The sequence below is a fragment of the Plutella xylostella genome, chromosome 27 (genome assembly GCF_932276165.1).
Source record: "Plutella xylostella chromosome 27, ilPluXylo3.1, whole genome shotgun sequence".
In the NCBI taxonomy this organism is placed as follows: Eukaryota; Metazoa; Arthropoda; class Insecta; order Lepidoptera; family Plutellidae; genus Plutella; species Plutella xylostella.
Genome location: NC_064007.1, coordinates 136,789 through 161,215, shown reverse-complemented (window position 1 = coordinate 161,215; position 24,427 = coordinate 136,789). Strand labels below are relative to the sequence as shown.

At 37.2% G+C, this 24,427-nt stretch overlaps 1 protein-coding gene across 5 annotated transcripts in view; it reads left to right on the top strand.

The window, feature by feature from the left end:
• LOC105386504 (trehalase) overlaps positions 1-22,182 on the top strand; it is a 49,208-nt gene extending 27,026 nt beyond the window's left edge. For 2 of the 5 annotated variants that reach the window (XM_048630731.1, XM_048630730.1), the window contains exons 6-16: positions 848-1,013; positions 1,993-2,145; positions 2,567-2,644; positions 3,081-3,193; positions 3,722-3,888; positions 6,617-6,787; positions 7,537-7,632; positions 8,277-8,396; positions 10,565-10,673; positions 12,347-12,482; positions 22,033-22,182. In XM_048630731.1, the coding sequence (XP_048486688.1) occupies positions 848-1,013; positions 1,993-2,145; positions 2,567-2,644; positions 3,081-3,193; positions 3,722-3,888; positions 6,617-6,787; positions 7,537-7,632; positions 8,277-8,396; positions 10,565-10,673; positions 12,347-12,482; positions 22,033-22,162 (1,439 nt within the window). In that variant the 3' untranslated portion in view covers positions 22,163-22,182. Of the gene's footprint in view, positions 1-847; positions 1,014-1,992; positions 2,146-2,566; positions 2,645-3,080; positions 3,194-3,721; positions 3,889-6,616; positions 6,788-7,049; positions 7,088-7,536; positions 7,633-8,276; positions 8,397-10,564; positions 10,674-11,276; positions 11,423-12,346; positions 12,488-12,933; positions 13,003-22,032 lie in introns of those variants that run through there. The other 3 variants (XM_048630732.1, XM_048630733.1, XM_048630734.1) reach the window with 3 other exon arrangements.
• The last annotated feature ends 2,245 nt before the right edge of the window (positions 22,183-24,427 follow it).

Below are 24,427 nucleotides of genomic sequence, written 5' to 3'. Positions count from 1 at the left end.
GCCACTCTGTGGACACGAGAGAACATTGATTGATTTTTTGAATATTTCATTAAATAAATATAAATACAGTTGACACAAAAAAAATACAAATTGAGTCGTCACACAACTTCAAAAAAGATTTTTTAACCAGGCTAGCCGCCTACAAAACACTTATAACATGGAGAGACCATTAAAAGGGGCTCATGAATGATTTTATTTAATGTGCACCAGGACTATCTGATCTAGAGATAAGATGTATTCCTGTCGCGAAATAGTTATCTTCTATTGTAATAATAAGCAATTCGATCAAAATGTCGAACGATCATAACGAAAAACTAAACCAGCAAATAATTTTGTGGCATTAATAACCCTAGCTATCAACTACACCTGTACTCTACTATACTCTCTTTCAAACAATCTCAAAAGCCTCTTAGACTGTCTAAATGCTTGTTGACTCCGCGAGGGTGCAGCGGGCGTAGTCGCCTAGACCGTGCATGCATTTCGTACTCAGCACTTTCATATCACCTCATATTTATGTTTGCTACCTAGGATGTTGCAAAATTGGTGTACTAAGTCGAAGTCGTAGAACAAAAGTGGTTTAGAATGCCCTCCAGAGTCACCCCTTTCAGCTTGGTATACCACTTTAGCAACACTCTGTATACAGAAATCATTTTCCATAGAAACTTTGTTGGTCACGTGACTTTTTACTATGGAAAATGATATTTTTTTTTCGCGAATTTCCAAATTCTGATTTCAGTTTCAGGCTTAGATATACTATGCTGCACATGTAGATTTCGGCTTAGTATACCAATTTTGCAACACTCTGTATATAACCATTAACCAACTCTAACCCCGCTCTTGGTTCTAGGCGGTCGTTTCCGCGAGTTCTACTACTGGGACTCGTACTGGATCATCCGCGGGCTGCTGCTGTCGGAGATGCGCGACACGGCGCGCGGCATGCTCTCCAACTTCCTCAACATCGTGGAGAGGATCGGCTTCATCCCCAACGGGGGGAGGATCTATTATGCTATGAGGTGAGACTAGTAGTAATATATCATTAATGGTAGGATTAATAACAGGACACTGTTGCGTGAATAAACACTTATATACCATAGGTAACTCAACTAGTCCCTTATGTAGGACATGTAAGGAAGTAGATGAGACGGTTGAACATATTCTGTTAGCTTGTCCACCTACTACAGAAACAAGATTATCTATTCTTGGACCAACAGAGCGCCTATCTCAGCTATTGCAACACCCAGGCTTGCTACTCCAGTTTACTCGGGAGCTAGGCTGGCTGAGCTGAAATCAAGGGGATATGTACAAAGGTTCCACTCGAGAGAGCCACGTACAGGAACTTCACCCCCTACCAGAATAGAATAGAATAGAATAGAGGTGAGACTAGACTAGAGTAGTAGTGCTGTTAACTTAGCATGGGGCGCAAGACGTACACGTAAAGACGTGACAAAAGTGTGAGTGAGCGCGACGCAAAACTTTTGGCACGTCTTGGCGTGGGAGTATCGCACTCCGTGCTAGGTCTTAAATTAAGACTTGCTTCGGTCTGTGTAAGTAGGTATATTGTTTCTATGTCCAGATTTAGGAATATGACTTTAGCTATGTACTGTTACTCGCAGCAGCTTATGAAATGCCCGTTACTGTCTTAAGGAGCGTCCAGATGTTTCGCGGCATGATTACCTTATCGACTATTAATTTGAAACTAGAGCAAGACAGCATATCCTGGGCATACTTCGATTCACTGCTACGCAACATCTCAACGCATCCTCTGATATGTCATATCTCAAATCCAACGCATCGAACGGATATTTAAGAAGCACTTTATTGGTGTCTAAATTAAACCTTACAAAGATCCGTCCGGGACACAACGCACATATAGTATATCACCCTTGACCCAACAAACAGCACAATATAAAAGTATGTTCTTTGTATGTCTGAGTTACGTGGTGTTCAATAAAGCAATATTCTATTAACCCTCAATATCATTTCCATTTCCAGGTCGCAGCCGCCCCTCCTCATCCCCATGATGCAGACCATACAGGAGGAGCGGCCGGACCTGCCGTACCTGCGCCAGCACATACACACGCTGGATCGAGAGTTCGACTACTGGCTCACCAACCACACCGTGGAGGTGGAAGTTGGCGGACACAAGTACGTAGATAAAACCTATAACTTAGAATTATTGTCCGCTGCTTGATAATAATTTAGTATTTACAAGATAATCTACAATACTCTGTTCATCTTCAACTCTTTCAACTACCAGCCAACTGTCTGAGGCCGTCTGTAGCTAGTCCTATCATAATTTATGGATATATCTCGATGTCGAGAAGTGTTCTAAATAAAAACAATAATCTGCTCTGTTCACAAACAAAAATGCTGGTTTTCAGAAGCGCAGTAGAATATCACTCAAGTTATATTCCATACCGCTGCTGATTTTCTATTAGGGATGTTGATATAAGGAAGTGGAAATCCTTTTAAATAGCAACAGATTGACAAGAAAACTTACACGTTAAAAACCTTCTGGAGCTACGTATAATATAATTAATATATATTATGTTTATTGCTATTCCAGATACAAGCTAGCGCGGTACAACGACATGTCGCAAGGCCCGCGACCGGAGAGCTACAAGGAGGACATCGATGTGGCCAGGTAACACCACCACCATCTCTTGGTTATGTTCTTAAAAGAATCCGAAGAGTTCGTGAATGCAGACCTCGTAATGCACTCATTCTGTTGTCCGACGTGACGGTATAAAGATATAATGCAACTAAAAAAATAAGTCCCCCTTATTATAAAACGAAGACTAAGTTTGCATAATAAATATATTTTCATTTCATTTTCAACCCGGCTTTTGACTATCTACAGATTTGTATGAAAACTCTGGATTATAACTGGTTCTAAACCAGTACTATCTTTAGTCTACATTTAATAATACGCGGCAGTGTCTACAACCGTTACGTCAGACAGAAGTCTCCACTCACAATGCAGTATACAGCCATCAACGAATGCGGCGACTCATAGAGTCAGAATCCAGACATCATCTGTACCAGATGTCCCGACTAATGATGCTAATGTTAACTTCCAGACACCTGGAGACCACTGAGAAGAAAGAAGAGTTATATGCGGAGCTGAAGGCGGCCGCGGAGTCCGGCTGGGACTTCTCCTCGCGCTGGTTCATACTCAACGGCACCAACAAGGGTATGTCCCAGTTACTAATGTCTCATTTTTAATCCGGCGGAATTTTGACATTTCATAATCATAACATAATTCATTTTATACCCATAATCGTACCCATGGTATAATAATTAGACCATGATCGTAACTAGATTGAATGTTGAAGAGGTCCTGGGTCGATCATAATAGCCGTAAATACGATGACCAATCAGGTAAACGAGTGAAAACCGTGACTAGACAAGCGTAGCGTGAGAAGTAGCAGTGGAAGATTACTGCGAGCGCTACACGTGTTCGTTATCGACTTCGATAAACTCGTTTGATGCGCGTTCCATCAATCACAGCGCCGTATTTATGGCGAATCGCGATATAATTACGTTTATTTACGTCGGTAACGGACCTGTGAAGAGCTAGCTGACGAAACAATACGATATATCGATTTTTTTATCGATCCAATTAAATGCGATCTTCACGCAGATCGAATCGTATGAACGAAATCAAACAGAAAATGAAACAGTTCTCTTATTTTTTCATCAAACCACCACCCCTCCCCAGGCAACCTGACGAACCTGAAGACACGGTCCATCGTCCCGGTGGACCTCAACGCCATCTTGTGCTGGAACGCGCGCCTCATGGCTGACTTCCACCAGAGACTCGGAGACCCCGCTAAAGCGGAGTATTATAGGGCACTGCATGAGCAGTGGGAGACCGCTATACATGAGGTCAGTACCTTTATTAACTAACTAGCTGTTCCCGCGCGCTTCGCTTCGCCTTAAAAAGTTTTCCCGTGGGAATTCCGGGATAAAAAGTAACCTATGTTCTTTGTCAGGGTCTAGACCATATGTATACCAAATTTTATTCAAATCCGTCCAGTAGTTTTGGCGTGAAAGGCCACCAGCGCCTCAGAGACCCGGCTAAAGCCGAGTATTATAGGGCGCTGCATGAGCAGTGGGAGACCGCTATACATGAGGTCAGTGTTGTAACAAAGCCTCTACAAGTAACAGTAGCTTATCTGAAATTAAGTTAAGTAAAATCGACATTCTCACTAAAATTAAAACCCTCAATGTAAATAAAGGAGCCGGGCCAGACGGCATACCACCCTCATTTGTTAAAGCATGTGCGGATGAACTATGTATTCCACCCTCAATCATCTTTAATAAATCTATTAAATGTGGTGTATTTCCGTTACAGTGGAAAATCGCCCATGTTGTCCCTATTTTCAAATCAGGCGATAAATCGCTATGCGACAACTATAGACCAATAAGTATACTGTCTTGTATTGCAAAGCTTTTCGAATCACTTGTCTATGATAACATATATACACAGGTAAGGCCTTTATTGTCTGAGAAACAACATGGCTTTGTTCGAAATAGATCAACGGTCAGCAATCTCCTAGAATACAAAAACTTCTTATGCGATTGTTTTGCTAAAGGCGGCCAAGTCGACAGCGTTTACACAGATTTCTGTAAGGCGTTTGACAAAGTTAACCATCGCATCTTATGCTCTAAGGTATCTTCTTACGGGATTCACGGAAGCTTGTATAGATGGATTAAATCTTATTTAACTAAAAGGAGCCAATTGGTAACAGTTAAAGGATACCTATCAGCTCCAATAGACATCTCATCTGGAGTGCCACAGGGATCCCACCTAGGCCCTCTTCTATTTATATTATTTATCAATGACCTTGTAGACAAACTCAATTGCCACTATCTAATGTATGCTGACGATTTAAAAGTCTTTACCGTAGTTAATAATGATCGAGACTGTTTGAATCTGCAATCTGATCTTGATACCGTAGAAGCCTGGTGTTCTCGAAACAAAATGTTCCTTAACACGAATAAATGCTCCATTATCACTTTTAGCAAGAGGAAAACGAATAAGATCCTACATAACTACACTCTGTCAGGGCACATTCTTGATCGAAAACGTGTGGTAAGAGACCTTGGTGTTCTTTTCGACGATCAACTTTCTTTTAGACCTCACTATGAGCATATTATAAAAAGAGGAGCAAAACTTTCAGGTTTCATATTGCGTTCCACTAAAGAGTTCAAAAACCCTAACAGTTCCATATACTTATTTAACTGTTTAGTCCGAAGCGTCCTGGAGTATGCGAGTGTCATTTGGTCACCCTATTATGATATTCATTCCGATAACATCGAACGTATCCAAAAAAAGTTTCTAAGAACCTTAAGCTATAGGTATCATCATGGTCGTATTAATTATCTAGATAGGCTTTCCAAATTCAAAATGGTGTCACTCGAAGCGCGCCGTGAGCAAAGCGACTTGATATACCTTTACAAGATTTTGCATGCTAGAATAGATTCCCCCACTCTGCTATCATTGATTAATATTAACATCTATTACAGAACCCGCAATCCTAAAACATTTCTGGTCCCAACTTGTAAAAACAATATAGCATACTTTAATCCCATTCTCCGAATGTGTCGGCTTTATAATGAGTTATCTGTGAGTAACAAAGACATTGATATTTTTAATAACAAATTCTTTACATATAAAAAATCTATTGGCATCCTTCAGAGCTCTAACCCGAATAGCTAGTTCTAATTATTTCAACTTCATAGAAATTTTTAGTTTTATTTAATAAAATTAGTAGGTATTTACCTTATAGCATAGAACACATGTAATGAGTAATGTTCCATCCTAAATAATTAATGTTGTGCATGCATGTTTTGGGTATCAATGTAGAACAGATGTTTAGTTGTATTTTTTAAATTTTGTAACCATTGTTATCTGTTTTGTGTGCCTCAATAAATAAATAAATAAATAAATAAATAAATAAATAAATAAATAAATAAATAAATAAATAAATAAATAAATAAATAAATAAATAAATCCTTCTTCTTGTGTTATCTTCAGGCTAGGCATAGCCCTTCCTTCATTGGAAGGAGGCCCGTGCCCCAGCAGTGGGGACTTCATGGGTCGTAATGATGATGAATGATGAATGTTATCTTTGCAAGTAATAGTTCTAGAAAGCTTATGTTGAGTGTAATAAAATAAGGCCTCTATAATGATTGAATTTAATAGTACTCAAGGAGTGAAAGCCCTCCAAACGCTCAGGCGCCAAACCCTTGACTGAATTTCATCAAGCTCCTCACCTTTATCATCGAGTGCTTGATTTAAGAAGACTTTCACTTGAATTTCTTCACAATTCATCGCATTTTAGATACAAGGTAGCATTTTTCCCCGGGATCAAAAAAAACTATTTTTAACCAATTAAAAAAAAATTACCAAAAACTTAAATTTACCGTTAAGTAGCCTTAAAAAGGCAAATGGAAAATAATTCCCTCCTTATTTTGAACTCTAGACCCTTGAATTACGGACGAAAAGCATATTTTTTTTGTATTGACATGCCTTATTAAGGCTTAACTTTTCACATTTTTCCTGCCCTTCCTTTTCAACGTGTTTTAATATAATATGTTTCCCTCCCAGGTGCTATGGCACGAGGACGTGGGCGTGTGGCTGGACTACAGCCTGGCATCGGGGCGCCGCCGAGACTACTTCTACCCCAGCAACGTGGCGCCGCTGTGGACCGGGGCCTACAGCCAGGAGAAACGGGATTATTACGTCAGCCGGGTTATTAACTATCTGGATAAGGTTAAGGTAAGAGAGTTTTTTGAATATACGAAACAGATACGTAAGGTTAAGTAAAGAATACTTCTACCCCAGCAACGTGGCTCCACTGTGGACCGGGGCTTACAGTCAGGAGAAACGGGATTACTATGTCAGCAGAGTTATCAACTATTTGGATTAGGTAAGAGTTTTTTGAATATTCGAAGCAGATACGTAAGGTTAAGTAAAGACTACTTCTACCCCAGCAACGTGGCGCCGCTGTGGACCGGGGCTTACAGTCAGGAGAAGAGGGATGTCAGCCGAGTTATTAACTATTTGGATAAGGTTAAGGTGAGTGAGATGCTGTTTATGTAAACGGTTAGCTGCTGAAATATACGCAGCAACTACATAAGTAGTATTGAGTAAAAGTACCCTTTGATTTGACGAATTAAGGGTCACTTCTACCAAACGCTAAACGTATTGAAAATTGTATTTAAATTCAATTTTAAATACATTTTGTACTAACTGACAGACGTTTGACAGGCTACGTTTAAATTTGAAATTTCACCTAAATTCATGTTCTCAATTGAAATGAACAAGTGTCGGGGTCACCACATCTATAGCTTCTAATCGCCAAAGATTTATGTTGATGGACTTTAGCAGTCACTTTTTTCATTATCAGTTTTAACGCGTTTCGCTAATAATTTCATAGAAAACCCGTTCGTGAAAATATATGTTTGAGGAGACGACAGAGAAAGATCCTGCAGTTATTTACATAAGCAATGTAACCTTGTTCCCAGGTGGACATCTTCGAGGGCGGCATCCCCACGACCTTCGAGCATTCGGGCGAGCAGTGGGACTACCCCAACGCCTGGCCGCCGCTGCAGTACATGGTGGTACGTACAGTGTCAGTACATGGTGGTACGTAGTGTCCAGAGTATACCCACCATCGTCGACAAGAGTTGTCCACTGTCGGACATAGGCCTCTCTCTACCATAGAACAACGCGGATTAGGGTATGACCTCTACCAACGAGCGCCGTTCCAATCACTACCGATTACTTGTCTATACTTTGTAAAATATAGTTAAAACACGTGATCTCGTAATGTCTAGTGCTCTCGGACGATATCAATATAACGATTCTATTGTTTCATATTTGGCATAAAAGGTACACTCACGGGCAATTAAAAAATTCCACTCACAAATTGACAACACCAAAAAAAAACATTTTTTCAAATATGAAATTTAAAGTTTAAACAAAATATTACCGTTTTTAGTTAGTAATATGCTGATGCTAAATGTACCTCAATGTTTCAGAAGGCGTCATTAAGCTATCCTTTTCCTTTTAAGAGTAATTTGGTAATATTCTCAGTGTAACCTTTTTATTGCTTGTGAGTGTGTTTATGCCAATATTAAAAAAGGCAAAGTAGGACTGGGCATTCTCTTATCGTGTAAACCCCGTTTTACATAATAATATACATATAGTTAAGTATTATGATTAATGATATACGTCAATCGATGAATGTATTGTTGTCGTGCAGGTGATGGGTCTGCACAAGTCGGGCTCGGCGGCGGCGGCGCGGCTGGCGGGCGAGCTGGCGGCCAAGTGGGTGCGCAGCAACCTGCGCGTCTGGAGCCGCCACCGGGCCATGCTCGAGAAGGTACCGTCATATGCCTTACATACGGACATCCGACCCCAATATGCAGAGACACAGACAGCTGATATATATACACAAATAGATACATATTAATACCCAAACCTGGGTGCAAATATGTGCTATGTGGGTCTGGAACAGGCACCAGGTCATGCTCGAAAAGGTAATACCATGTGTCACACACGGCCATCCGACCCCAAACTAGGCAGAGCCTGTAACATGGGTATTGGACAGCTGACATATCTACACAAATAGATACATTTAACACCCAAAATCCAGGTACAAATATCTGTCTTTTAAACAAATACCTGCCCCGGGCGGGAATCAAACATCGGCATAACAGCCATGGTCATTACAGACACCGTCGGTTGTCTAGCTAGAGTAACCTCCTCATCATCATCATTACAAGGAGAGCCATGTTGGTCTGGAGTAGGCACTAGGCCATGCTCGAGAAAGAAGGTATGTAACCACTGTGCCTACCCAACAAACAAGCACAGAGAAAATCGAACGTTGACATTTGCATTTAGAACCAAACACCGTCTCCGCCGCCGCCATCGAGGTCACTGTGCGAGCGTGAGGGCACTATTACTGTGCGCGTGCGACAGAGACAAATATAAAAAAGTTCAACGCCCATTTTTCGCTGTGATTAGCGACCGTGCCTTAGTATTGTACATTAGTGAATCTACGAGAGACAGTACGGGACAGAACAGGAACCTCCTTAAGTGACGTATCAGCGTGTTTTGAAACTATACAAGGCCAGAACGCAGAGGGTGGGACTGCTCGCGTATATTTTCAAATTGAAATGGTGCCATGATTTACTTGAAAGTATACAAGGCCATTACTCACTAATCGCGTATATTTTCAAGTAAGTTGGGCCAAAATTATGGCTTGAAAATATACTGCAGCAGTTACCACTGCGTACTAATCGTGTATATTTTTAAGTGCCAAAGGGCAATGCGAGCACTTGAAACTATACGTGATTAGTTACCAGGTAGCTGTTTTGAATGGTTGCTTTCTCTTTCTTTCATGCGAAATAGTAATAAGTCTATTGCTTTCTAAACATTGCATCATAATTCCGCACATGGCATTGTTTTCGTAACATGTTTTTTATTTACACCGTACAGTTAAAAAGTAAATTGATATGTACTGTACTGTACTGTAGAACTGTTGTTATTAATAGTAGAAATTATCTCAGAAGAGGGTGTTTATTCATAAAAGACAACTACGGTGAATTTAAAACTTGTTGAAATATATGTCTGTAATAGGTATATAGGGTAGTACCTACTACACTCACGAGCAATGAATAAGTCCAAGTAGCAAAAAGTCAACACCAAATGACCCCAATTATTAACACATTTAATTTTGAATTTGATCAAAATTTACATTTTTAGTTGGTTATAATAATATTTTTATGCGCTGTTAAATGCACTTTAATATTGTCGACGGCGTTATTAAGCTAGTCTTTTCCGTTCAGGAGTGTAGTAGGTAATACTCTTAATTCATATAAATAATAAGATATTAGTATTCTTACTTACAAGTATGATTGCTATAAATATCAATTTATCAATCAAATCAGAGCTTGTTCATCTTTATTTATTAACATTCTATAGGTATGACAGGCAGAACAAGTCAATTGTAGTCATTTAAATTTACCGAAATTGTTAAGTAAACTAGAATCAGCATGTAGGTATAAATTATATGCGACAAGTACGCCAATCAAGCAATGTGCGTAATAGCAATGTATATTTTCAAGAACGATTCAGTAAATCCCAACTTGAAAGTATACGCGATTAGTACGCACAAATCGTGTATATTTTCAAGTAAAATATTAATTTTTTTCACTTGAAACTATTCAGTGCTAGTACTCTATGGGTGCGTTCTGGCCTTGTATAGTTTCAAAACACGCGACGTATCAGCACCTGTTCCTTATATGCGTCCGGCGCATTCTCGGCAGATAGTGACTGATGCTAAACTGAGTGGCCAATCCTGGCTAATTGGTGACCCCAACGTGATATACTAGGAACCATCTTAATGCCGCTGTGTACAATGTACAATATACATCTTTTGATATATGTGGGTTGATTGGTAGAAAATGCAAGTATTAAGTCCATTCTTTGTACACTTATTTATTTATATCTGTGCAATAAATGAATAATGGTATATTTTCTCGTCAGTACGACGCGACGATCTTCGGCGGTCTGGGCGGCGGCGGCGAGTACGTGGTGCAGACCGGCTTCGGCTGGACCAACGGAGTCATCCTCGAGCTGCTCAACACCTACGGAGGTACGTGTCTATGTGCCACCTGGCCTATGTGCCACCCGGCCTATGTGCCACCATCACCCGGCCTATGTGCCACCTGCCACCCGGCCTATGTGCCACCTGACACCCGGCCTGAGTGCCACCCAGCCTCTGTGTGAATCACGGGCATTGTCGACTTATGTCAATAGCAATGACATCTTGATCAGCACCCCTGTTAGAAACTATTAAAACCAGATTAAAACGCAAACAAATTCCTGTGACTCGCCTATAGAATTAATATCGACAGAAGTCGACAATATTCGTGATACGCACACTGTACTGCCCCATATCACCTTCTTTCGGCTTGCAAACGTAACAATGGCGTGGTTGATACAGTTCCTCATAATTAAGTTCTAATCATCATTTTGTGATAACGATATTTGATGTGGCAATACTGGCAATCCTAAATTAGTCCACCCAAGTTCATTTATTGATGGCGAAGACTCGGAATATCATTTTTCTTACTCTATTATCTTTATATTATTGAAAAACTATTCACGCTGCTGTGCTATATTGTACATATTTTTGTTTGCTGCCTGATGAAAATAATAATTAATAATTTGTTTCCCTCCACGCATCACTCGGCAGTTGAGTTCTTAGGTACGTTCATTTTCATATCAATTGTAGATAGTTCATGTAACAATAACATAACACTATACTACAGTCTTGCAAATAAGCGTGGCATAACAATTAGAGCTATTTGGTGTTTAGTGAAGTGATATATAAACATTCGAACAGCTTTTACAAAGCTTTGCCACGTTTATTCATTGATATGATTCGGAAAGGGGTACAATCTTATAAATATTTAGAACACTTATTAATCTTGAATTCATTGTTTAGTGATGCATGCTTCTGATTTTCTTAGTAGTTTCTTTAGAAGGTGTAATAGTAATTATAGTTGATGTTGTAGTTAGTCTATTATTGCTATGGTAACGGTAGTACACTAAAACTTGAAACCAGTTTTTTTTTACTATATTTAAATTTTAGTTTGCATGCGTTCTTTTGGGCAGAGCTATAAATTAACGATTGGTTTGGTATTTTATTTTGCTTTTATGATCGTAGCTTTTACATACTTAATTTTTTTTACAGAGTAATATTTAATGACTTTATGAAGCTATAGAAAAAAACCTTTGCAAAGCAAAATTAATGTTAATGCTATTCCCCAAAATTGTTTGTAGTCTGCTCAATGGTACGCAAGCCTGAGTAGTACACTTTCTTATAAACCGGCTAATCTCTATTTCGCTCTAACAGACAGGTTATAGAGATACAGAGAGATATAAAGGGCAGAAAGTGCATTACGTGGAAGTAGAATTGAGGTTTCGTAGTAAGAGCATGATTCAATAAGCATGGATGTTAGTCGTATTCACTACAAAAATTCTGTCGAACTCAGGTTTCCCATTGCAAAAATCTGACATTACATCTCAGGTCAGGTCTCTACAGGTCTATATAGCCTAAGATCAAGTCAAAGTCAAATGGTTTAATCGACGTAAAATTTTAAAATTATCGACAGTCATCTATCACTATTTCACAAAGGCCCTGTCATTAAGGAGGAAAGAAACTCCTCAAGCATCTTCGAGAAGAAACACTCTAATATATTTTACACATAACTAGCCATTACACCAAAGCCTACAAATGACATCTAGCAACGTCTCCCACAGACGTGCTGACGGCATCAGAGGCGTTCGGCTCGGGAGCCCCCTCCTCGGGCGTGGTGGGCGCGCAGCTGGGCGGGGGCGGGGGCGTGGCCACCGCGCTGCTGGTGGGCGTGGCGTCGCTGGTGGCCACTGCGCTTGGGTGAGGTCAGTACAACCAACTGTTTCTATTCTATTCTCAGTGGGGGTGTCAGTACCTGTACCTGACTCTTTCGAATGAAACCTTTGAGCATATCCCCAAGGTCTAAACTGCCTTCTTAAGCTTGGACCATTTCCCACCACGCTGGTCCACTGCGGGTTAGTGGGTTCACATACCTAGATGTGCTAAATCTAGATATGCAGGTTTACTCACGATGTTTTCCTTCGTAAGAGCGATGGTATAAATTTTACTTAATTTCAAAGAACTCATTGGTACATGTCAGCGCTGGGATTCGAACCCGCATATCTCTCACATGAGAAGCGGGCGCTTACCCGACTGAGCTACCACCGCTCCTGACTTACTTATTACTACTAGTTATTATTTTTCCCGCTAGGTGTCTCATTCTCTTACAGTAGGTTACTTACTTAATATAATGTTATTTTGTTTGTTGCAGATATCATTCTATATTTGGACGCGGAAAAAGAAAAATACATTGATGTACACATGGCCCATGAAAGTAAGATCTTTCCATTATTATTACTAAACTTACTAGTAAACAACATTATTATTCATTACAAATAAGAGTACAAAATGATAAACATTCCATTTTATATAAATAATAATATTTTTATATAAGTATTTGTATTTAATACAAGAAATAAAGTTACCAACTTAAAAATGTGTGATACTATAGATAGCAGTAATTATTATTCTTTCATTTAGGTATAATTAAATTAATGGATCGGTATGATTATTGTTATATATTTACAATTGTATATAGTACAGTACGCCTTATAAGAGTAAATAATTATGATTACCCACCCATAACTGCACACTGTACAAATGTATGTATAACAGAATTTTGCCGATTTATAATTAAATGGTATTTTGTTAACTGTATAATATAAATGTTACTATAATATTATGTAGATTGATTTATTACGTTTAAAACGTGCTTAAATTATTATAATTAAGTTTATTTAGTTGCTTCCCTTTGCAGTTTATTATGTTTAAAATGTTGTATAATTGGTCTTTCACATACAGGTAAGTCATTTATATTGTGTGTATAGTTCTAGTTTAATGACGAATTGTAAATTTAAAATGATATGGCTATTCACTCTTAATCAGTAATACAGCCTTCCTGCCGCCATGTGGCAGTAGTCCACGCCGTCTACTGCTAATTTAGTTTACTGTCCGACGATCTAAAATGTGAGGATGAAATCCACTACATCATTTAAGAACTAGCTATAGGTACTTATGTTAGAAATCTAATAATTAAATAAAACAAATACTTATGCAGCAATATTTAAATATTATCGGTTATTTATTTATTTACGTTATAATCCTATATAAATTTAATTTAATGTATAAAAACATTTCTATTAAATTGTTACCACAAATATGAATATAACTACACTCTCTGAATTAATTATGACTAAACAAGTACACAGTGAGTTTAAATGTGGAGAATTCTGCCCATGGTCTATGTATTTGCTGATACCCACGCAAATCCACTCCGGCACACATTGCGTGCACCTCGCCTGCAACATGCCACTGACATCTTTGTACTTGCATATCCGTCAAGACATCCTGGTATAATACAGGGTAATAAGGAATTAACTGGACATGACCTGATTGCACCTGATACTATATATTATTTAGGTGTAACTCTTAGCGATATTTATTTATAGTGTAATATCTGCCGTTATCAATACAAAGTTATAGCGACAGATATTACAGTTAGACAATACAGCACATTTTAACGCAGCAATGCAAAAAGTATTTGTATTTTGTTCCGGTTCAAAGGCTAACAACAAAACATAATTGTATAAAAATACTTACCATTTATTAATATTATTCGTGGTGGTTATTCCATAACCGCAAAGCAGTTATGCGATAAACGTTTTTTGATTACAGAAAAAAATATAGTAACTATACCTGCTTGTATCATACCAGATTTTTCTGTAATATTGTAATAATACTCTCCAATGTTATATATAAAAAAACAAATCATTTTATATTTCATATTGATTTATTGGAATTTTATTCGATCTGATCCGATAAAGCGGCGGCTCCTCATAAATTAATCTCAACCGTATTAGTCCGTGACCGCCCCTCCTGTACTCAACTGAAGATAATGGCTTCCTGTGGAAACACTCCTGGTTCGAGTCCTTGCCGCGACATTGAGCACCACAGTCTTACACTAATAGGGTTAGTCATCTAGGCACAGACTGAACGGCTATAAATAAACCCCTGAAAGGATATATACAGTTATGTCTCGGGATATACAGTTGTTACATCGGGAGGATAAGATAAGGCCGCCTGTAGTGCTGTAATTCCTGTCTTTTCAAGAGCATAATATTAATGCTATTTCCAACACAATAACATTTAATCTGGGTTAACTATTAAACCATATCAAATATGCCATACCAATCCAATTACATTACCTTGTAGAGTACTTGTGAGTACTTGTTATGTAATCTAAAGTTACCAACAGATTCAACAGCCAAAAAAACGAGTGTTCCTTGTAATAATATTAATATTTGAGTTTGTAAAGTAGTTTCGGTTCCGTCCGATTCTACTCTAGATCGGTACCAAGTACTTTTGAATGGCCTACATTTAAATTATAAGTGCAAAAAATATTGTAAAGTTGTTTAATCTTCCACTCTCTCGGCCTTCGTATTATTTTTATCGCTTTTTAAACACCGTTTACAGCGACAGAAACTTTTAAACCGCAATATGAATAAAGTAAGTACCTAATAGTAAAGTAAAAACTAGTACTTTACTTAGTTACTTTTTTTACTAATATGAATAGTTCAGAAGAATCTATATTATGGCGAATAATAGATATAATATTTGAGTAATATACTTACGTTTCACATTGAATTTTATAAGTATTGAAACAGTTGACATGAAATCGTTTACCTCTATGCTGTCATCCATAGTATAATTTGGCATTAAAGTTAATATAATAAATCAGTATGTGTACACAATTCCACACATACTTAATGTACTTACGAGTAGGTATGCCTAATGTAATTGTAAATTCGCAACATGTGTGTAAACAACACTACCAGCTTGTTTGTTTTTCAGTTATGTCCTTATGGAAAATTACTTGGTTTTCGTCGGAAATCTATATCTACATACATTGCGATTGTTAAACATTTCTAATAAACATTTATTATATGAATGAACATTAATTTAATTTAGTTGATATGTGTACAATTAAGTGAAGATGGTTTTAATGTGTAATTGGAATGCTGTACTTGTAATATTATTATTAACCTTATAAACGCCATCGTGGAATTTATAATAATGCCACCAGCAAATAGACCATGAACTTCAACTATCGTAGGTCGCTGTGTAGCGCCACGGCTAGCATCACCCTGTATCTATCCGAGCGTGCTCGCATCACCCTGTATAATCTACAGCGTGTTCTCACGCGCGGACAGGCGGACAGTTATTGTTGTGATCATTATCTAATTAGCGTAGAGGTACGAAGGCCGTCAGTTTCCCATCGCGGCGCTGGACAGGCTGTGTGCTCTATGTAATAATCCCTATTAGTTATAATTATTTCACATGTTACAGAAATACTAGTATGGAACTATACTTACCACAGTTCAAAAATTAAAAAATTCCAATGAATATTACATATACCATCTGACTGTTTCAGCAATCAGTGGTGTATTAGATTTATTCGTAACAATCCATATATTATCTGTTCTAATTATATTTTTAGAAGAAAGCTATGTATTTGTATAAGAATTACTATTTATAGTAATCTAGATACAACATCTTGTGTACTACAATCTCATTTATTAATTAAAATACAAAATTTATCAAACATACAATCCACCCTCGCTTCGTCAAAAAGTTTGTGTACTTCAGTTAATATTTATTATGTAATTACGTAGGTACATGACGTACATGTAGGTACTAACTATTGTAGAGTTGTGCTCCACGCCCGGGCGAGTCCATTGTCTGGTTTATCTGATAAATTATCACTATTTTATTGCTATTTGTTTTGCGCCAATTCGCAAAACTTAACTACTCTACCTACCTATGTACTGTATGTACTGTGGTCTGCACAAACAATACAAAAGCAGGATGTACATAGTGACGTAGTGTTATGTATATAAACGCTTACTCATCATGTCATATTATGTAAAGCAGAGTAGGTAGGTACTCATTGTTAAAATAATATGCAGATAGACGACAAATTGCATAAGGGAAATTAAATGTAGTTTACAAAATTACAGAGATTCCCGGTCAAATGTAAGAAAGCCTGATGTGAAATGTGTAGTTTAAAATTTGACACTATTAATAAGATTAGTTTGATGTTACTTGTGGAACTTTATTCTGTTGATTCGCTAATAATAATAATAGAACTAAACTGATGAAATGAAATAAAAGTAAAACTTGGTAAAACCTTGTTGTTTAACATTCACCTGTTTAGTAGGTACTCACACACAGAGACCTGCCAAGGCGAGGGTCACAGGTTCAATACCTGTTATTTGTATTTTTCCGAATATTTGTATTTAAAGTCATACGAAATATTTTTGTACTTACATCGTTATTATGTAAATATCTGCTTACTTATTTTGTTCATGTGTACTTACTTATTTTGTGAGCCTCCACTTAATATACATGACATTAGGACAGATGAATTTAATATTTGAGAAGTAGAACAGATAACTGTGTATTTTAGTGATTTCTTACAATTACTTATCATCAGTAGCTGTAGCAATTTTAATGTACCTTCAGAACTCAGCAGGGCATGCCTGTCCCTCTCAAAGTATAGCAGTTGAGTAAACATGAAACCTTATTAACCGGAGGTAGCTATGTATACCTACCCCATAATCTGCCAAGTACCCAAGATTACAGCCACAAGGCTACAAGTGAGCTAATGTACAATTAGTAACTATGTATTTAGGTATTACCTCCTTAGGGGCTTTTTACACTGCTCGTGCCGATCCGATGTAGTTGCCGAAAATCTTTATACCTACCTCAATGCTGTATCAGATCGGAAAACAGTGTACCTCCAGTGGAAGAAGACCTTCAGATCTATCTGGGTCCACATAAGTATCAGTCATTTGTATTAGATCTCCGTTGCGTGGCCTCCGCGCGTATCATGATCACTAGTTTAACGTAATATTTGCATCCAAACTATCATGTATCAGCGATCATGATGTCTGAATCTGATACAGGGAATTGATACAATTATGTGGCCCCAACTTTATGATTTTCCTCTCTTGCTAAGTAACTAGTTTAATTACTTACATGGGGTTTAGCTGGAGTACTTATGTAGACTTGTGTGCCGGTTCCACGAGGAGGCTTATCTCTAGTGTGCCTCTCACAAACCTTCAAGCATATTACCTAGTTATTTATTAGCTATAGTTTAACAACAATAGGTTTACCTCCATTGATCTTTTTATTACCTGTGATGAATGTTGTATGTCTAATGGATTTAGATATGGTCTAAGAAATCAATTGTTATTTATGTGTGTGTAAACTTAATTATAAGATATGTACGGTGGCCTGCGCCTAAAAGTATACAGGCGGAGTTTTTAAAATCGATCCCTGATGATGAAGGGACCAGCTTCATCTGTTATAAATCCGGGGACGTGTTGTGTGTGATGTGTGTAGCAGTGGTGTTTATGTGGATGTGCTTGAACACCATGTGAGCTTAAGATCGTTATTTTAAAAACTCCGCCTGTATACTTTTAGGCGCAGGCCACCGTACTTCTCAGTTATGGCTCACTGGGTAAAGTTTCGGATGTAAAACCTTAGTTACGCCCTACTTATAGTTTTTATTAGTTTTAAAAATGCCCAAAAAATAAATAAGTGAGAAGAGACCTTTAGTGCATCTAATGAAAACATTATCTGTATCAAGCAGACTAGTAATTTTTCAAATCGCAGTGGAAAATAAAAAATCTAGATCTAGCCATTTTTACTTAACTCAATGGAATGTTACCTTCATAGACTTTTGAAAGTATGGTTCTACGTATTAGGTAATATAGATCTAAAAGTATTCTATAATATAAGATGTATTGGTATCTTTATTTCTTAATCTAAAAAACACAAAGAATTAAAATATGGAATGTATCTTAAATAAATTATATCGACCTTTTCGTGGACATCAAATAAAACACCAAACACAACAAACGTTTATTCCAATAAACACACAACAGTACATTTAAATACATCACCGAATCATCCGCAGATACACATCACCTAGTTTCCACCAAAATTACACCGAAGACAAAAAAAAACCCGCAAAATTTTCTGCTCTTGAAACTTTTCCGCATTCATTCACTTCTCGATGTTTGTGCTGTAGATTCACAAGTTTTTTTAAATTCTTGACTATGTAATGATGTTGTAATGTGTATGTCCGCGCGTAGCGGCGGCGCTCGCGGCTCTGAGACAGCCGCCGGAGCGCTACCGTGGGCCGGTGACATGATTGTATGTAGTCATCTGCGCGAGCGCCGCTTATAAGTTATAGGGTGATTCTCTTTCAGGGTTCCGTGGTTTCGCCTTGTAGGGATTGAGAACACTCCGCTTGCTGATTTGTTGTAGAATTTTGGTTACCAAATACTTTATATTGGTCACTATCATGGCCAATAGTGCTATGCAGAAGACTCTGCTAAGGATATCATTCTCGATATACGTAGCGTTTAATCATAATTCAGAATCAGGATGCCAGGTTCTCTCGTGCACTTACTGGCACGAGGCAGTAGTGATCGACTGAGGACGGCATAGACAATTTATATGGTCTTCCTTGGAAGAGACCTCTATATTCCACAGTAGAGATCGCGTGTCTACAAGACGACAACATCCTGTATATACTATTACAAGGGATCATTACCGATATGATGAGCCTACTCAGTCTCGACTCGTGACCGGGCTGCTCTTGAACACATCTGTGCGACAGACAGATACACAGTGACTGGACAAATGTTTGCAACTCGCGTCGTCACGAGAAGTCACGAAGTCGTTACCGACATGTGTTCATGTAAAGGTGTCGTTTAGTTTTTAATTGAAGTTCATTAACTAGTTTATCGTTTCAGTGTTAATGAGCGATGCATGTAGGAACACTGTAAATAATTGCTCTAAATAAGAACGCCACCACATGCCTACATTGCTATAAGTACCTAGATACCAACAGTATGTTGGTACTTATGGTGCAGCATATTAATACGAGTACTTATACATAAATAAACTAACATACACCGGTATATCGTGCCCTCGTTATTATTTTTAAATAACTGTGCGGATTTTAAACTAATAAAGCGAAATACTGCATACATAAAGGCAATGTGCTTATGTATGTCGCAGGCATCTGGTTTAATCTCCTGTTTGATTGAACCGCTAGCCCGTTTATTGGATGACGCTATTCAGTTGTATGACTAGGCCGAACGTTGATTGTACAAGCGTCACAAAACGTCCAACTAGTTAGCGGACTTAAAATCAGTCAGGTGGTGAATAAAACAAATATGGCGTCTAACAGCGAACAGCTGACACAAAAATCACTTGTATTGTTATTTTTTGCATATAAATTAGCTTTAAAGTGCGTTATTTATGTTAAAATAGTGTGACCACATGGATTTACCTATTATTACACCGCCGGCGGATAGTTTCAAAGAAAAAAATGTGCTGAAACTGGATAATTATGAACAACAATATCAAGGTACGTTTATTGTTATTGTTTAGTTAATTTGTGAGATGAGAGCTTTGTAACATAGTCTTTTTGTTGACTCTTGTCTGGTCATGTTCATCCTAACCAGACATTACAAAGTTGCTATACTATATCCCATTTAACGACTTCGCTGAATAACGTTCAGTCAAGACGTTGGACGTTACAGTCAACCACTTGACGAGTTGTTCTTTAGTCATTCAACTGAGTAGCGTCATCTAATGAACGGGCTAGCGGTTCAATCAAACAGAAGATTAAACCAGATGCCTGCGACATGTATAAATAGTAAACAAAGTAGGTAAGTTAGTTACAATTAAAACAACAATGCTATCGGTATAGCAGTACCTAACTGCAATCCTGAGTCTCTATCTTATTCTTATCGTTGCCTTGTAAACATTGGCTTTGTTCTTGTGTATCTATCGCTGGTACATATATTTATGCCCCTGGTTAATTGTTTACTTATGCCACCTATGCATTTGCCAAACAAACACAATGCAACTGCTCTATTTCTAATAAAACTATGGAACAATCAATACTTACAGACAGACCCATAACTTATGGAACTTGATTAATGAATATCTATTAGCTATAGATACCTTTCTCAGATGCATTTCGGCTGTCCAATTTCAAAACACAGTAACAGCCAAGAGACAAAATGTTCAGGAGAGCCAAAAAACGTTTTTGTCCCTTCATTTCAATGCCCTGGTAAAACTATGATACATATCTAAACGAATGTAAGCTTAAAAGAACCGGCAGAACCTAGGCTTTACATACAATACTATTTCATTTAAATATGACTAATATTGTTGCTGTAATGCACAAAAGAAAACACTAACTAGGTTTTAAATGGTTTTCTCACCCTAAAACCGCCCTCACTGACCATTTTATAACCTAGTAAGAGCCATTATTGTGTAATTTAAGACTAGTAAAGTATATTGAAATTGCAATACTAACGTAATAATTTATATGTTTTTTATTTTTTTATATGTTTTGGATCCTTTACATAATCTAAATCAAATTTTGCAGCACTTTTACACGACCGCACTAAGTAATAGCTGAAATACCGGCATATTTTTAAGTTTTATCTAAATGAACCAAATCGCCATATTAAGAAGGCATGTCTGACACGAACATTATTTATGGCTGCCTTAAATTAGACAATATTTCCTAAATTTTTAGCTAAAATTAGTTTACAATGTTTGAGTTTTTTTTGGTTTATGCAAAATAGGGCTAGTAGAAAGGTTCTGACGAGAAAGGTCTCTATGGCTTTTATAAAGAAGACAAAATTTCCTTATGTTCTACTTTTAATTCACCTCTCTAGGTCTCATTGGTTCAAAGATACAGGTTCTGAAATATCTGTTTTTTTTTCGAAAAAAGTGTTTGTAATAATGTATGCCATTTGTGACTTACTAAAATTAACGGGCAAAAATTGACCTTTGCTGACCATTTCAAAACCTAGTAAGCGCCATTGACAATTTTAAAACCTGGTAAGTCATTTTCACTTACTGTGTTTTAAAATGGTTGGTGGCTCTTACTGTGTTTTAAAATGGTTTTCGTGGCATTTTTGATTTCGCAGGGTGGAGTTACTAGGTTTTTAGAAATTTTATTTTCGTTTCTAAGCCGTTTTTTGATATTCTGACAATGCAGGAATGTGCGGAATCGCCTAAAATAATGTATAAATCAAAGACCTGTTTTTTTTTAAAGTTGGCGCTTACTGTGTTTTGAAATTGGACAGCCGATTTATAGATTAGAACATACAAAGTGAAAAATATTGCAATCTAGTTCCCATTCGGACAGGGCCGTTATGTCTCATAAGTAGAATCATGAAGTTACTAATAATATTGTTTCGTTCCCCCGCAGTGTGGTGGTGTACCGCCGGCGGCGCGGCCTGCCCCCGCGCGCGCCGGGCGAGGTGTCGCGGCTGCTGGCGCGAGGCAAGCGCTACACCGAGCTGCGCAGCCTCAGCGGGGCCCCGGCGCGCCAGCGGTGAGCTCAGACCAACATACCAGGAGACCAGGGAAATATCGTGATCGTGACCACCCTTAAAAGTCACCTGTAACTATACTTTGTAAAATATAGCATGAGCCGTATGACGTTTCATTGACAAGAGATCCTTTTGCCTCGTGCTATATTTTACAAAGTACATATAAACGGCCCGGCAGCCTACCCCACTATGTCAAAAAAGAATAAAATTGAAAAAATATGGCGTTTGTATGGTACCAGTTCTCTAACGTGCTGTGAATGATTTTAGCTCTTGTATATATAGTATTAAGTGTTGATATCGAATGTTGGAGGAAGCTCGTTAAACGGTGAGGCCAAAGTTTGGGTAAAATCATTTTCCCAAGTTGCCCTCTCATTAATTCAAGGTATTATTTGCCCAATTTACAAATAATATGTGTTGTATTAAATTAAACAGTATTTTTTAGGAAATACCATTTTTTTATATTACTTGAAAGATATTGTTCAATTGAAAAATATAAACTTTAAAACTAAAAGCTCAATTATGTATGTTCTTGTTAGTGAAGCAATATGCCTGTATACAGTGTCAAGTTCTATCCATTTTAAAACATATTTTTGCTATCGTAGGCTCGTGATTGTATTTAATAATAATAATAATAATATAATAATAATAAACGTTTATTCCGTGCCATCGCACACACACAGAAAAAAAAAGAAAACATATTGAAAAACAGTAATAAATGAACACAAAGACCTTATGACTAAACAAAAGAAATAGATGAGAGTATATGTGTGCGTTGTCTGGCACCGAAACGGACGGCGGCTCAGCTAAGGCGGTAGAAGATAATATATTACCTACTACCGCGCTGATTTTCAGCCGCTTCCCTTTATGATGCCACTGACTATAAATAAAAACTAAAAACTAAAACTATGTATATATTTAGATGTTTTATCTTTATGTACTCGTAGGTAGTGTGAATTAATGTACTTTTAATATACCTATCTAAGAAATTAAACCAGATATAGATATACGTGTTACTGTCATTTTATAAATATACAATAAGTAGTAATATTTTATTCTATACAATTTCATTTTTAAATCACAAAATATTTTTATCATTATGAGGTCCGCATGTCTGTAAGATATCAAAAACTATTAAAGAAAATATTTAGGCTGACTCTTTAAAATAATAATATCATGTGGTTTTGAATTATATACATAATTTATGCTATGAATGGATATGATTAAATATTGTTGCTTGAGGGTTGGCTTCTTATGTATCCATATGTATTGGTATCAGCCGATAGTATTACTAGAGTAGATCGTAGATATAAGTAGACAATTGTTTTCATACGCTTATGTATAGAGGAGAATATTATGTTAACTGTGCATTGCATTTATTTCTGTGAAAATATGTTTTAAAATGTTCAAATTTTCGTAGCCATTTGGAAATGTTCTTTCTTGCTTTAGCATGAAAGAGTATTTTTGAATACGTCTCCAAAAATATCTCCATATCTGTTAAACATATTTTATTAATGTGTGTGTTACGGTATTTTATTTATTTATATAAAATATTCATCATGTATGACCTAAATGTATCATTTAGATATTATTAGCAAACCACCATTCGATAAAATGTAGAAATATAATTACCATCTCAATGTGCATGTATTAAATTTTAATCATTAAAGTTTTATAATATCAGTGAGCTAAAGATCTGCTTAAACTTAAACTATTATAAATGATAATGTACCTACTCGTATATTTGAGAGTTAAGCTACTTATTATTTGAGTTTAAACAAACTACCATGTAAAATGATGCCTATAAAATAGGTATCCCATTAGGTGAGAATATAAACATGAATATTAATATAGCAGTAATCCATAAACCGCATGGAAAAATATTAAACTTTTGTATTATAATTATTTAGGTTACTATGTGTGTGGGTGCTGGACACCAAACGTATAACACTTGTCTGTCGAACAACCGCAAGCCACTGATCATTGTGATGACTACATACGAGACAATCCATGTTTTTCAATCAGTATTGAATGTCCTATCTTCTTTCACTTGTATGCGGTGTATCAAGTCAATAGTTATATGCAAAGGTTTATGTTCTAGGTAGGAAATACTAGCTTTTACTATAAATATTATCTCAGACTTTTACGATAGCTCAGCACCTTGCATAGAGCACCAGCATCATCATTATTTATTAACCTAAGTTTTCGCCAAAATATGATTTCTCATGTTGTAGAGTAGTTAGTGGAGATGTTGCCCTCAGTGTATAGTATTCG